Consider the following 14,135-nt stretch of genomic DNA (forward strand, 5'->3'; position numbering starts at 1 on the left):
GTTCCATCTGTGGATAGACAGTGAGCTTTGTTTTGTAGTACAACTACAGATGAGTCCTCCAAGCCCAAACAAATGCTTGGAAAAAGAAAGTGATCTTGGGCTGGGTGCGGTGGTTCATGCCTGTAATCCCAGCACTTTGGGAGGCTGAGCCAGGTGGGTCACGAGGTCAGGAGTTTGCGACCAGCCTGACCAACATAGTGAAACCCTGACTCTACTAAAAATACAAAATATTAGCTGGGTGTGGTGACGGGTGCCTGTAATCCCAGCTACTCGGGAGGCTGAGGCAGGAAAATCGCTTGAACCTGGGAGGCGGAGGTTGCAGTGAGCCGAAATCGCACCATTGCACTCCAGCCTGGGTGACAGTGTGAGACTCTGTCTTGGGGGGAAAAAAAAAGAAAAGAAAGTGATCTCGGTCTGGTCAGAGATTGGGTAAGGGAGATAGTCAAGAACCACTGGAAAAATCACTTGAAGCCCACGCCCTCTAATGATGGTTTATATTGATACAAGGATATTTATTATTGTTTGCCTCTGCCAACTAGGTTTTAACTACTCATGAGGTAGAATATAGTAGCTATTACTGCTTACTATGGGATAGGTACTTTGCAACAATAACCCTGCCACAGAAGGGCAGAGTTATTGACCCTAATTTATAGATAACAGAGATTCAAAGAGTTAGTTAAGTACTTGCCCAAGAGTCCATTGCCAATAAGTGGCGAAGCTCATGCTCTTCCCATGCCATCATGAGTTATTTCTCTCCCACTCCTCTTACACCACCGATTGGGCCAGAAGTGGGGTGAGAGGCAGTTCTCAGGAAGGTTGCAAAAGTTCAGCGGAGACCTGCAATCAGGTGGCCATCAGTCTGGCCTGCCTGTAGGAAGGAAGGGAGGAAGCAGAAGATCAGTCTCCCAGCTGAGTGGGTGTCAGGAACTGAAAAATAATAGAGCAGCTGCCCTGACCTTGGCATCCCAGGCCAAGGGCCAGGAAAAGGAATGAGAGATGGAGGTGGACATCCAGAGGCTGGAAGTCATCTTATCACCTATCATGGCTGCAGCTCACTTTGAAGCTGTACTGTGGTCAAGTCAAAATTAGCAGGTGGAAAGTCAGTAGGTGAAGAATAGTCATCTCCTTTCTTCCTGTGCCTCAGCTGCAGTTGTGGAAGAGGCCTGTGGGGGATACTGTGGGCAGGGGCAAGGTAGGGCTGGCAACACCCAGGCCCTGGCATGCAGCCATCTTCTTTGAGGGCAGCCAACCAGAGAGAGCTGCTGCCATCTTCAGGAGATAGATGGCAGTTGTGAAACATTTCAGAAATCCCCTTCTTCTTCTTTTTTTTTTTTTTCTTGAGATGGAGTCTCACTGTTGCCCAGGCTGGAGTGCAATGGTGCAATCTCAGCTCACTGCAACCTCCGGCTCCCGGGTTGAAACAATTCTCCTGTCTCAGCCTCCTGAGTAGCTGAGATTACAGACACACAGCGCCACACCCAGCTAATTTTTTGTATTTTAGTAGGGACGGAGTTCCACCGTGTTGCCCAGGCTGGTCGCAAACTCCTGAGCGCCGGCACTCTGCCCGCCTCTGCCTCCCAAAGTGCTGGGGTTACAGGCGTGAGCCACCACGCCAGGCCAGAAATCCTCTTCATCTTTTAGTGCCCCAGGGACAAAGTGGGAGCAACAGAGTTGCAGAATAACTGTTCTGTTATTAATTTATACTCTATCTGTATCCTGTATGATGAATTGTTCACACTACAGATACGAGACTTTGGACAGTTATTTAACCTCTATGCCTCAATAAAAAGTAGGGGTCATAGAGGAAAAAGCATAATCCTCACGTCTGGCATAGGGCATCTGCTATAAGAGCCTTTGCTATTTGCTATTGTTGCTTACCGTGGCTTTTTAATTTATTTTTATTTTTTTATTTTTTTGTTTTTGAGAGGGAGTTTCGCTCTTGTTGCCCAGAGTTGGAGCGCAATGGTGCAATCTCGGCTCACAGCAACCTCTGCCTCCTGGGTTCAAGTGATTCTCCTGCCTCAGCCTCCTGAGTAGCTGGGATTACAGGCATTTGCCACCACGCCTGGCTAATTTTTTTATTTTTAGTAGAGACAGGGTTTCTCCATGTTGGTCAGGCTGGTCTCGAACTCCCGACCTCAGGTGATCCACCCGCCTTGGCCTCCCAAAGTGCTTACAGGCGTGAGCCACTGTGTACCGTGGCTTTTTAAAAGCACACTTACAAACACTGTCTGAATAACCCAGCCTGATTGTTGCTGAAGAGAAGGGATAGGCTCAATAATCTATAGTTTTTGTGCTTAGTCTTGATGGCACTTGGGCGTCAGTGAGCACCTTTTAATGCCTCTGAAAACCTGAAGTCCTTTTCATGCTACTGAACAATATTTAAGACCAGCTGTTGGAGAGACTCTTTCGCTATCAGGCTTTAGGTCTCAAGGTGGGGTATCACTAGGAAGATAAAAGTTTTGATTTTGTCATCTATCATTATTTTTAAGTAGAGATCAACATTTAGAGGTTGGGTTATCAGAATAGTCTGTTAGTGGTTCTCAACTGAGGGTAATCTACCCAACCCCAGGGGCATTTGGCCATGTCTGGAGACATTTTTGATTGTTAGGACCCGGGTGGAGGGTGCTACTGGCATCTAGTGGATAGGGATGCTGCTAAACATCTTACAATGCCCAGGACAGCCCCCCACAAAAAAAAATTCAGATCCAAATGACAATACTACCAAGCTTGAGAAACCTTGATTTGTGTTGCTTCTGGCCCAATCATTTGGTGCAGTTGACACATGATCCTAATTGTAGCAAATAATGTAGAAAAATAATGGAAGAACTGGAAGGGAATAGTAATATCCACGTTGTTCAAGTCATTGATCCTGAAGAAAGGTTTAAACTGTGCTGTTATGCTTGAAAAATTATCTGCCTGTAAAGAATGACCCTCTCAGGTGATTCAGAATCCTTTCTAATATATTCCAATTACATATAGTTCTGTGGCTTGCTAATTGGCTTGCTTCTTTTAGATATCTCGTAATGAGAAGGGGTGGAAAAGCTGGTTTGATAAGGATGCTCCGGAGGAGGAAATTATCCCTGATGGATATAACGATTCACTAGATACCTGCCGTAAACTTTTACTTATCAGGTGAGAACAGGCATTATCAGACCTAGAAGCATCACTCATAATATTGCTAAATTACAGATTTTATCTCAGTGAGTTTACTTCACTATATCTCTGTCATTGAAAGTAACTGCAAAAACCGCAATTACTTTTGTGCCAACCTAATATTATAAGAAATGTATGTACTTCCAAATTATGGCTTTGGATAGCAGTTCTTCAGTTCCTTGGCAAGCAAAATAAAACGGCGATGGTGACAGGGAATGATGTATTTTGAAAACATATTAACGATAGTGCTTTTAGCAAAAAGCGTGAAAAATATGCTGTTATTATTCACTTTGTTCATGATTTACCATTGAGTGTAAATCAGTTGTTGTTGAATTTATTTCTTTAAAAAAACAGACCTCACAAAGTTACAAGACAATTAGCTTATAAGCTAAAGTTAAATTGCATTTGAGAAAAAAACCAATAATATTGCAATGAATTTGAAATACATAAATGCTACTTTTGGCTATAAAATGGAAACAAAAGTTTGAAATTGATGTTAAAGAAGAAAATCGCCCTCTCTTTTCACTTTTTATATTTTCTCAGTATCCAGTGATTCAGAGACCTTCCACATTGAAAAAAATCTGTGTGTGTGTGTGTGTGTGTGTGTGTATGGTGGGTGGGTAAGGCAGAGGAGTAAAGCAGGGGAGATGAGACCCCCACATGAAAAATGAAAGGTAGAGTTATTTTGAAGCAATTTTTGTCTTTTCTAATGTTATACACCTAAGTTTGAACTTCTTAGAAAAAGCTGTTTCTTAGATATTGTCACCCTTCAAGAGTGACCAGAACAACAGTAATGTGGACCGCATAGTTCACAGAGTATGAAAGGGCTCCTTTTTTTTTTGAGACAGTCTCACTCTGGCCAGGCTGGAATGCAGTGGTGTGATCTCGGCTCACTGCAAGCTCCGCGCGGGTTCACACCATTCTCCTGCCTCAGCCTCCCGAGTAGCTGGGACTACAGGCGCCCGCCACCACGCCCGGCTCATTTTTTGTATTTTTAGTAGAGACGGGGTTTCACCGTGTTAGTCAGGATGGTCTCGATCTCCTGACCTCATGATCCGCCAGCCTCGGCCTCCCAAAGTGCTGGAATTACAGGCTGAGCCATCGTGCCTGGCCAGGGCTACTTAGTTTTATTGGAACAAATGTGTCTATTTTTTAATCCATCACTTAAAAATTAGATCTATGTCAAATAGTGCAATCTAGTAGCAAAAAAAAAAAAAAAAAAAAAAAAGTCCGTGGGGCTTGTCTGTGCTTTACCATATCAGTATTAAATGACACTTATCCAATGTGTCTGTGTGGTAGAACTTGCTATGGTGTGCACTACACAAATGGTATGCCACAAATGCTTGCTGATCAACTTACTTTGGGCATCTTTGGCACATTGGTTCCTCCCCTGAAGGCTGTGGAGCTTCAGAGTGTGTGGCACATCAGCACCTACCATGTGTTGGAGCTGGTAGAGGACACTGTGTTGTTATGGGCTCTGCCCTATTTCTTGCCAATGCCTGGCTGGTACCAAAATCACATGATTGAATTTGTGCTCATCCATGGATAGGAAACCTTGCCATTCCTCTTACATAGATGTGGAAAAGTAGGAATTAGCTTGTTGCCCTTTTGCTAATTAAATGTATGTTTTTGCTTACTCAGATAGGATAAAAATTGAATACGTTCGCTGGGCACGGTGGCTCACGCCTGTAATCCCAGCACTTTGGAGGCCGAGGCGGGCGGATCACGAGGTCAGGAGATCGAGACCATCCTGGCTAACACGGTGAAACCCCGTCTCTACTAAAAATACAAAAAATTAGCCAGGAGTAGTAGCGGGCGCCTGTAGTCCCAGCTACTCGGGAGGCTGAGGCAGGAGAATGGCGTGAACCCGGGAGGCGGAGCTTGCAGTGAGCCGAGATCGCGCCACAGCACTCCAGCCTGGGCGACAGAGTGAGACTCCGTCTCAAAAAAAAAAAAAAAAATTGAACACGTTTAGTTTATTTTGCCCAACTTGTATTCATTTTTAGGTCTTGGTGCCCAGACCGTACTGTTTTTCAAGCAAGAAAGTATATTGCAGATTCTTTGGAGGAGAAGTACACAGAACCAGTTATCTTAAATCTGGAGAAAACTTGGGAAGAAAGTGATACCCAGACACCTCTGATATGCTTCCTGTCCATGGGATCTGACCCCACCAATCAAATTGATGCATTGGCCAAGAAACTGAAACTGGGTAAGATTAGCAATCTACAAAATTTAGCAACACTTCCATATTTTTTCGCCCCAAATTTTGCCTTTCATAATTTTATAACTGGTTCTTAGAAATAGATGTAAAACTGAATTCAAAAAATATTAAACTTATTCCTCTTTCATCCTTTCATACCTCCTAAAGTGAGGGTATGATATCGGTATCTTCGTGTAGAGAAGAACACACTCATCTACCATGTACTGTTTTTTTTTTTTATTGGTTGTGTTTTTAAGTTCTAAGGAGATAGCTGTATTGCATGGATAGCTGACTAACAAGAATGAACACGCAATAGCCAAAGTTTATGTTATTGCCATGCCTATATAAAATTACAGCAAAGTTTATTTTGTCACAAATTGAAAAACTATAACCGTTATTGTAATGCATAGTAATTAGGGATTAATTATTTCATTGCTTTCACTTAATAACCATTCAGTACAGGCAGTGTGCTAGATCTGGGGAGTACAGAGATGAATACAACACAGCTGGGAAAGGCAGACATGTAAACATGTAATTGAAGGCAATGTGACAACTGCAGTAAATGTTTCATAGAAGTGGCTGATCACAGGATTCGGAACTACTCGGATTGCGTGGGGTATAGGGGAAAACATCACATTGATGATATTTGAGTAGGAAATTAAAAAATAGATAAAATTTACCAGGTGGGGTGGTGGGAGATAGAAAGTTACTCCAGGGGGAGGAGATGGGAAAGAAGTTATAAACACAAAAGTGTTTATAAGTGTGACTGAGTCAGTAGGATTAAAGGACAGGGATGAAGAGCACATCTTGACAGGACTGAGCCATCCTGTAAGAAGGACCATTTATCCCTTGCTTCATTCATACTCTGAAAATCTGAATGTTGTTGACATTGGCATTTGCAATCTTCTAGGGTCAGCTATCTATAACTATACCTTGTAGGGTTAATCCAATCATGTCTTTTGAGTATTAAAGTGATTGATTATGAATCACTAAATCTATCCTGTGAAGTAAAATTACATTAAATTTATTACATAGTTGACATAAGCATGATATAAAATCAATTCAGTCATGTCCATGTACTAGCCACGTGTCCGTCTGCATAAAACCAAGCTATGGTAGCATGTTCTATGTTCATGTCCTCTTTTCTCATCTTGGCTTCGCTCTATTTGTTGTCACCACACTGTTCTATATTCTCAGTGGATCAGTGTTCAGATGGTCACGGGCCTCTATCTGAACACTGATACCCATGCAAAGAGCTCCCAGGTTCTATTGGCAACTGCTCGTGGTTAAGTCTCATTCACTATCTTCAAAGTAGGCAGTTTTGCTCTAGTATTTACTGCAGCACACCAGCTGTCTGAGTTTATCTAAGAGTGATGCCTCTCTAGTAGCCTTATAGTTTGCAAATCTCTCTCAAATCTGTTGCTCTATGAGTGTTTATCCAGCTGCCTCTATGTCTCACTTCTCTCTGCACACAGGTGTCTTTTTTCTCTCTTGCCACTTACCATTCTTCTCCACATGGCAGAACATGTGGCTTCTAGTGGCTCATGGGCTTCACTGCTTACGTGCTCAGAACGTTCAGCAGTCTCAGGGAAACTCCTCTTATTGTTGTGGTTCCAAGTCCCAATATCCAGGGAAGTAACTCATTGTCTTTGCTTTGGTCATGCACTCCTTTCTGGGCCAATCAATGAACTGTTGCTCCGGAGATAGGTTCCTAGTAGAAACCTTATGTATGGAGCTGGAATGGGGGACATTTCCTAGAAGATACAATGCCTAGAAGAAGGAGTATTCAACTAGAGTTACCATTTCAAATGTTGTAATTTAAGAACATAATTAAGAAATTCAAGATCTCCTTTGGGAGGAATTATAACTGACATGAAATGAATACAGAAGGGCAGACTTGTGTTGTGTCCTTTAGTGTTATCATACTGCTTTGCTTGGCAATTTGGTGATTTCCATTTGTTGCTCCTACTTTACTTTTTCCAACAACAATCCAGGCTTCTATTGATCACTTTATTAGGATACTGGAACAACATAGATTTGGCTTTGACACTGACGGATCAAATGAATTTTATAAACAATTCTACTGCCAAATCATTTGAGCAGTATTAGGAAATCTCAGGCTGCTTGTTGCTTTGGGTTGAAAGTCCCAAAGACAGCTGTTGAAATGGAACTATTACACAGACCAAACAACATGTTAATGTAGTCTCAGCTATTAATATTTTATTTGAAAATCTGGATAATAAATAATCATAGAATGCTTAAGGTGAATGTGACTGGAAATCTTGAAATCCAATTCCTTTTTTTTTTTTTTTTTTTTTTTTTTTTTTTTTTTTTTTTTACAGCTGGAGGAAACTATGGTCTGGAGAAAAGGCCCCAGACCTAGTCTGTGGTAGATCTGGTTCAGGACTTATCTCAGGAACCCCACTTCAGTGATCTCATTAGTCTTTCTTTTTCATTCCTTCTCATTGTTTTCATTGAATGAATTAACCAGCTACCCGAAAATAACATACGGATGGGACAGAATCAAATAAGTTTTTGTAGAAAAAGAGGAGAAGGGAAACTTTGGATTATAGATATTGTCTTGTACTGGTCAAGATCTGTAGTGAGAAATTTGGAGCAGATAAACTCTGCACAGAGTACTGGGTAATGGGCAAAGTGGAGAAAGCAGATGGATTTGGCATGAGAGCTCTTCTAGGAGCCTGAATGGCGAGGAGGGAGGTCTCAGAGGAAGGATGGGCTTAAAAAGAACACCTAAAAACAAACAAAAGAGAACAAATACATAAAAACCCACAAGTACACAAAAGTAGAAGTGGGAAAACTGTTACAACAATATGTACAGATGAAACATTTTAATATTTTAAATAATAAGAGAATGGTTTATAATTATAGTAATAAATTAGAGCATCTCATTAAAATTGGCAAATTTATAGAAACATGTGAATTTAGAAAATTTCCTCAGAAAATGTGGAAAACCCTGAATAAACCAATAATCAAGGTGAGAAAAAGTAGAAGTTTTAAAATTACTACATCAGCAAAGGCTCTAGGCTTGGATAATTTTCTGATAAGCCCTTTAAAACTTTCAAGGAGTCTCACATGCTATATTCTGTTCCAAAAGATGGAAAAAGAGAATACATTTTCCTTTTTTTTTTTTTTTTTTTTTTGAGACAGGGTCTCACTCTGTTACCCAGGCTGGAGTGCAATGGTGCAATCATGGCTTACTAAAGCCTTGACCTCCCAGGCTCAGGTGATCCTCCTACCTCAGCCTTCCAAGTAGTTGGAACTACAGGCACACACCACTACTCCTAGCTACATTGTTTTTGTTTTTGTTTTTTGTAGAGATGAGGTCTCATTATGTTGCCCAGGCTGGTCTTGAACTCCTGAGCTCAAGTGATCCTCCCTCCTTGGCCTCCTAAAGTGTTGGGATTACAGACATGAACCACTTCATCTGGCCCATTTTTCTCTTTATTTGCATTATTCTGAAACAGTAAACTGACCAAGATAGTAACTGCATAAAAGAAAGAAAACTGGCCGGGCATGGTGGCTTATGCCTGTAATCCCAGCACTTTGGGAGGCCGAGGTGGGTGGATCACCTGAGGTCAGGAGTTTGAGGTCAGCCTGACCAACATAAAACCCCATCTCTACTAAAAATACAAAAATTAGCTGGGTGTGGTGGTGGGTGCTTGTAATCCCAGTTACTCGGGAGGCTGAGACATGAGAATAGCTTGAACCTGGGAGGCGGAGGTTGCAGTGAGCCGAGATTGCGCCATTGCACTCCAGCCTGGGTGACAGAGCGAGACTCCATCTCAAAAATAAATAAATAAATAAATAAATGTAAGGATCTTAACTAAATCACAAGCAAGATGAATTTATAGTGACATCAGCAAGATGTCTCATATCCCTCCACATATCCCTCCCTCATATCCCACCACCACATCAGGAATTCAGTATCCATCTATAGACAAAGTCTCTATGTAGGAGCCTTGGGATATAGGTAGAAAGTTGTGAAACCCTATTAAAATCCAAGACCTAGGAGGGTTGTTTTGAGAGTACAAACTGACACCCAAATGGAAGATCTGCCAATTGTGCTTCCAGGTTCAAGCCTAGAAATGGCCCTGCTCCCCAAGGAGTTTGGCTACAGCCCTTTTTGGCCTTGAGCCTGCAAGTAAAACCAACCGCCAAGGGTTGTAGGTGGAATCGGGCACACTAGTGTCTCAGTAGAGAGGCTTGTTTGCCTGCCAACATCGATCTTGGCAGTGAACTTGAAAGTTGCCCTGTGGCTTGTCTCCAGCCACCCTCAGCTGAGGTCCCAACTCAGAACTAACTGTGCAAGAGCCCAGAAGGAGGCTTGCTCATATCTAGCAGCCTGGGAGCCTCCACGAAGGGCTCATCAACTTCTGTACCCCAGCAGATACCAAGGGTGCCCACTGTCAGCTCTGGTCCCTCCTGCTGCAGTCAGGGAACTATCCTAACTGTGCAGGGATCTACTGGGAGATACATGCCCTTCTGAGCCAGTGAGATGAGCTTTTCAGCCATCATCCTCCAACAGATCCCAAAAGGGCCCAGTCTTAGCTCCAGTCCCTCCTACTACAGTCAGGAAACTAATATGTGCAGAGACCTACTGGGAGACACACTCCCATCTGAACCAATGAGGTGAGCTTGCCAGCTGCTGCCCCATGTCAAGTCCTGAAGGGGTCCAGTCTCAGCTCTGGCCCCTCCTGCTGCAGTTGGAAACTATCCCATCTGTGCAGAGACTTGCTGGAAAACAAACCCATCTGAGCCACTTGGGCAGGCTTTTGGGCTTGTGTTCCTGACCAACTTTCTAACACAGTTCAGGCACATTGTCCCTAAAAACAAAACAAAACAACAGCAACAAAAAACTTGTTATAAATATCAGATTTTTTGGTAAGCCTCACAGTAACCACAAAGCAAAAACCTATATTAGATACACTAAAATTAAAAAGTAAGGAATTAAAACATACTACTAGAGAAAATCACTTAACCCCGACCAAGGGAAGACTGCAAGAGAGGTGGAATGGAAGAAGAAAGGATCTACAAATCAACTAGAAAACAAATAACAAAATGGCAGTAGTAAGTCCTTACCTGCCAATAATTACCTTGAATGTAAATGGATTAAAATTTACGATTAAGAGACACAGAGTAGCTTAATGGATTTTTTTTAAAAAGACCCAGCTACATGCTGCCTACAAGAGACTGATTTTACCTGTAAGGATACACACAGACTGAAAATGAAGGATGGAAAAAGATATTCTATGCAAATGGGCACCATAAAAAGAACAGTAGTAACTATGCTTATGTCAGATAAAATAGACTATAAGCCAAATACTGTAAAAGAAACAAAGAAGGCCATTATACAGTGATTAAGGGTAAGTACAACAAGAGTGCATATGCACGCACATACATGCACACACACACGCACCCATCAGAGCACCTAAGTGTATAAAGATATATAAATATTAATATATATTAATTATAATAAAATATATAATTAATAAAAATATAAATATTAATAGACCTAAAGGGATAGACTGCAATACAATAATAGTAGGGGACTTCAACATCCCATTTTCAGCAATGGACAAATCACCCAGATAGAAAATCAATAAAGAAACATTAGAGCTAAACCATACTCTAAATCAAATGGACCTAACAGACATTTACAGAACATTCTATCCAATAGTTGTAAAATATACATGTTTTTAAACAGCACATGGAACATTCTTGAGGATAGATCATATATGAAGACACAAAACAAGTCTTAACAAATTAAAAAAATTTGGAAACCTACCAAGTATCTTTCTTGACCACAATGGAATGAAACTAGAAATCAGTAACAGTAGGAACTTTGGAAACTGTACAAATACATGGAAATTAAAACAATATGTTCCTGAATAACCAATGAGTCAAAGAAGAAATTTAAAAGGAGATTTAACAATTTCTTGAGGCAAGCGAAAATGGAAATACAACACACCAAAATCTGTGGAATACAACAAAAGCACTTCTAAGAGAGAAGTTTAGAACAATAAATGCCTACACCAAAAAAAAAAAAAAAAGATCACAAGTAACCTAATGTTGCATCTCAAGGAACTAGAAAGACAAGAACAAATTCAACTCAAAATTTGAAGAAAAGAAATAATAAAGATCAGAGTAGAAATAAATACAATAGATTTTTTTTTTTTTTTTATGAAGTCTCTCTGTCTCCCAGGCTGGAGTGCAGTGGCGAGATCTCAGCTCACTGCAAGCTCTGCCTCCCGGGTTCACGCCATTCTCCTGCCTCAGCCTCCTGAGTAGCTGGGACTACAGGCGCCTGCCACCATGCCTGACTAATTTTTTTTGTGTGTGTATTTTTAGTAGAGACGGGGTTTCACTGTGTTAGCCAGGATGGTCTCGATCTCCTGACCTTGTGATCCACCCGCCTTGGCCTCCCAGAGTGCTGGGATTACAGGCGTGAGCCACCACGCCTGGCTGATAGAAATTTTTAAAAGTACAAATCATCAACAAAATGAAGTGATGTATTTTTGAAATGATAAAATCAATACACCTTTGGCCAGACCAAGAAAAAAAGAGAGATGACTGAAAAAAAAGAAGGAGAGATGAAAAAGGAGACATCATAACTGATACCACAGAAATACAAAAGATCATTAAAGATTGTTATGAAAAATTACATGCCAGCAAATTGGAAAACTTAGAATAAATGGATAAATTTATGGACAAATATAACCTACCAAGACTGAATCATGAAGAATTAGAAAACCTGAATAGCCAATAATGAGTAGTGAGACTGAATCAGTAATTAAGTCTCCCATCAAAAAAAAAAAACCCAGGAACTGATGGCTTCGTTATGGAATTCTATCAGACATTTAAAGGAAGAAATAATACTTGTTCTTCTCAAATTATTCCAAACAATTGAAGTGGCTAGGAATTTTTTCAAACTCATTCTATGAGACTAGCATTACTCTAATATCAAAACACAAGGACATAACAATGAAAGAAAACTACAGGCCAATATCCCTAATGAACATAGATGTAAAATCCTCAACAAAATGCTAGCAAACCAAATCAAACAGTGCTCCAAAAGATCATTCACATTGATTAAATGGAATGCAAGGATGTTTCAAGATACGTAAATCAATAAGTATGATACATGACAGTAACAGAATGAAGGACAAAAACCATGTGATCATCTCAATAGACACAGAGAAAGAACTGGATAAGAGTCAACATTCCTTTGTGATAAAACCCCTAAACTAATTAGGTATGAAGGAATGTACCACAACACAATAAAGGTCATGTATGACAAACCCATAGCTAACATCATACTAAACTGGGAAAAGTTGAAAGCTTTTCCTCTAAAATTAGGAACACAACAATGATTCCCACTTTCACCACTTTGTGTTCAACATAGTACAGGAAGGTCTAGCTAGAGCAATTAGGCAAGAGAAAGAAATAAAAGGCATCCAAGTTTGAAAAGAGGAAGTCAAATTGTCCCTATTTGTAGATGACATGTATACAGAAAACCCTACAGATGCCACCAAAGAACTGTTAGGACCGAAAAACAAGTTCAGTAAAGTTATAGGATACAAAGTCAACCTACATGAATTAGAGTTTCTATATGCCAACATTGAACTATCTGAAAAAGAAATGTAAAAAGCAATCCCATTTAAAATAGCTACAAAAAATAAAATACCTAGGAGTAAATTTAACTAAGGAGGTGAAAAATCTCTACAATGAAAATTATTAAACATTGACGGAAGAAGTTGAAAAGGACACAGGTAAATGGAAAGACATCCTGTGTTAATGACTTGAAAGAATTAATATTGTTAAAATGTCCATACCACTCAAAGCAATCTACAGATTCACATGCAATCTCTATCAAAATACCAATGTCATTTTTTATGGATAGAAAAAAATTCTAAAATTTATATGAAACCACACAAAATCCCAAATAGCTAAAGCAGTTTTGAGCATTAAAAAAAAAAGTTTAAGGCACCAAACTACCTGACTTCAAAATGTACTACAAAGCAATAGTAACCAAAACAGGATGGTAATGGTATAAAACCAGACACATAGGCCAATGGAGCAGAATAGAGAAACCAGAGATAAACCCATGCATTTACAACCAACTTATCTTTGACAAAGTTGCCAAGAACATATAATGAGGAAAGATCAATCTTTTCAATAAATGGTGTTGGGAAAACTGGGTAATTAGATGCAGAATAATGAAACTAGACCCCTATCTCTCACCGTGCACAAAAATCAAATCAAAATGGATTAAAGACTGAAATGTAAGACTGAAATTGTGAAACTACTATAAGAAAACACTGGAGAAAATGCTCCAGAACATTGGTCTAGGCAAATATGTTTTTGTGTAAGACATCAAAAGCAGGCAACCGAAGCAAAAATAGACAATTGGGATTACCTCAAGCTACAAAGCTTTTGCATGGCAAAGGAAACAATCAACATAATAAAGACATAACCTAAAGGATAGGAGAAAATATTTGCAAACTGTGCATCTGACAAGGTGTTAATATGCAGAATATATAAGTAACACAAACAATTCAATAGCAAAAAAAAAACCCCAAATAATCTGATAATTGAAGTGGACAGGAGATCCAAACAGACATTTCTCAAAATAAGACACACAAATGGCAAAGAGATATATGAAAAGGGGGCTCAACGTAATTGGTCATCAGAGAAATACAAATCAAAACTGCAATGAGATATCATCTCACCCCTATTTAAATGGCTTGTATGAAAAAAA

The 14,135-nt window shown here is 40.1% G+C and overlaps 1 protein-coding gene across 10 annotated transcripts in view; it reads left to right on the forward strand.

Moving 5' to 3' along the window:
* Window positions 1-14,135, forward strand: part of DNAH8 (dynein axonemal heavy chain 8) — a 343,702-nt gene that overhangs the window by 236,407 nt on the left and 93,160 nt on the right. For all 10 annotated transcript variants that reach the window (XM_055263328.2, XM_063632277.1, XM_063632276.1 and 7 more), the window contains 2 exons: window positions 3,017-3,135; window positions 5,163-5,365. In XM_055263328.2, coding sequence (XP_055119303.2) covers window positions 3,017-3,135; window positions 5,163-5,365 — 322 coding nt within the window. The remainder of the gene's footprint in view (window positions 1-3,016; window positions 3,136-5,162; window positions 5,366-14,135) is intronic.

This window comes from Symphalangus syndactylus, chromosome 23 (genome assembly GCF_028878055.3).
Source record: "Symphalangus syndactylus isolate Jambi chromosome 23, NHGRI_mSymSyn1-v2.1_pri, whole genome shotgun sequence".
Taxonomy (NCBI): Eukaryota; Metazoa; Chordata; class Mammalia; order Primates; family Hylobatidae; genus Symphalangus; species Symphalangus syndactylus.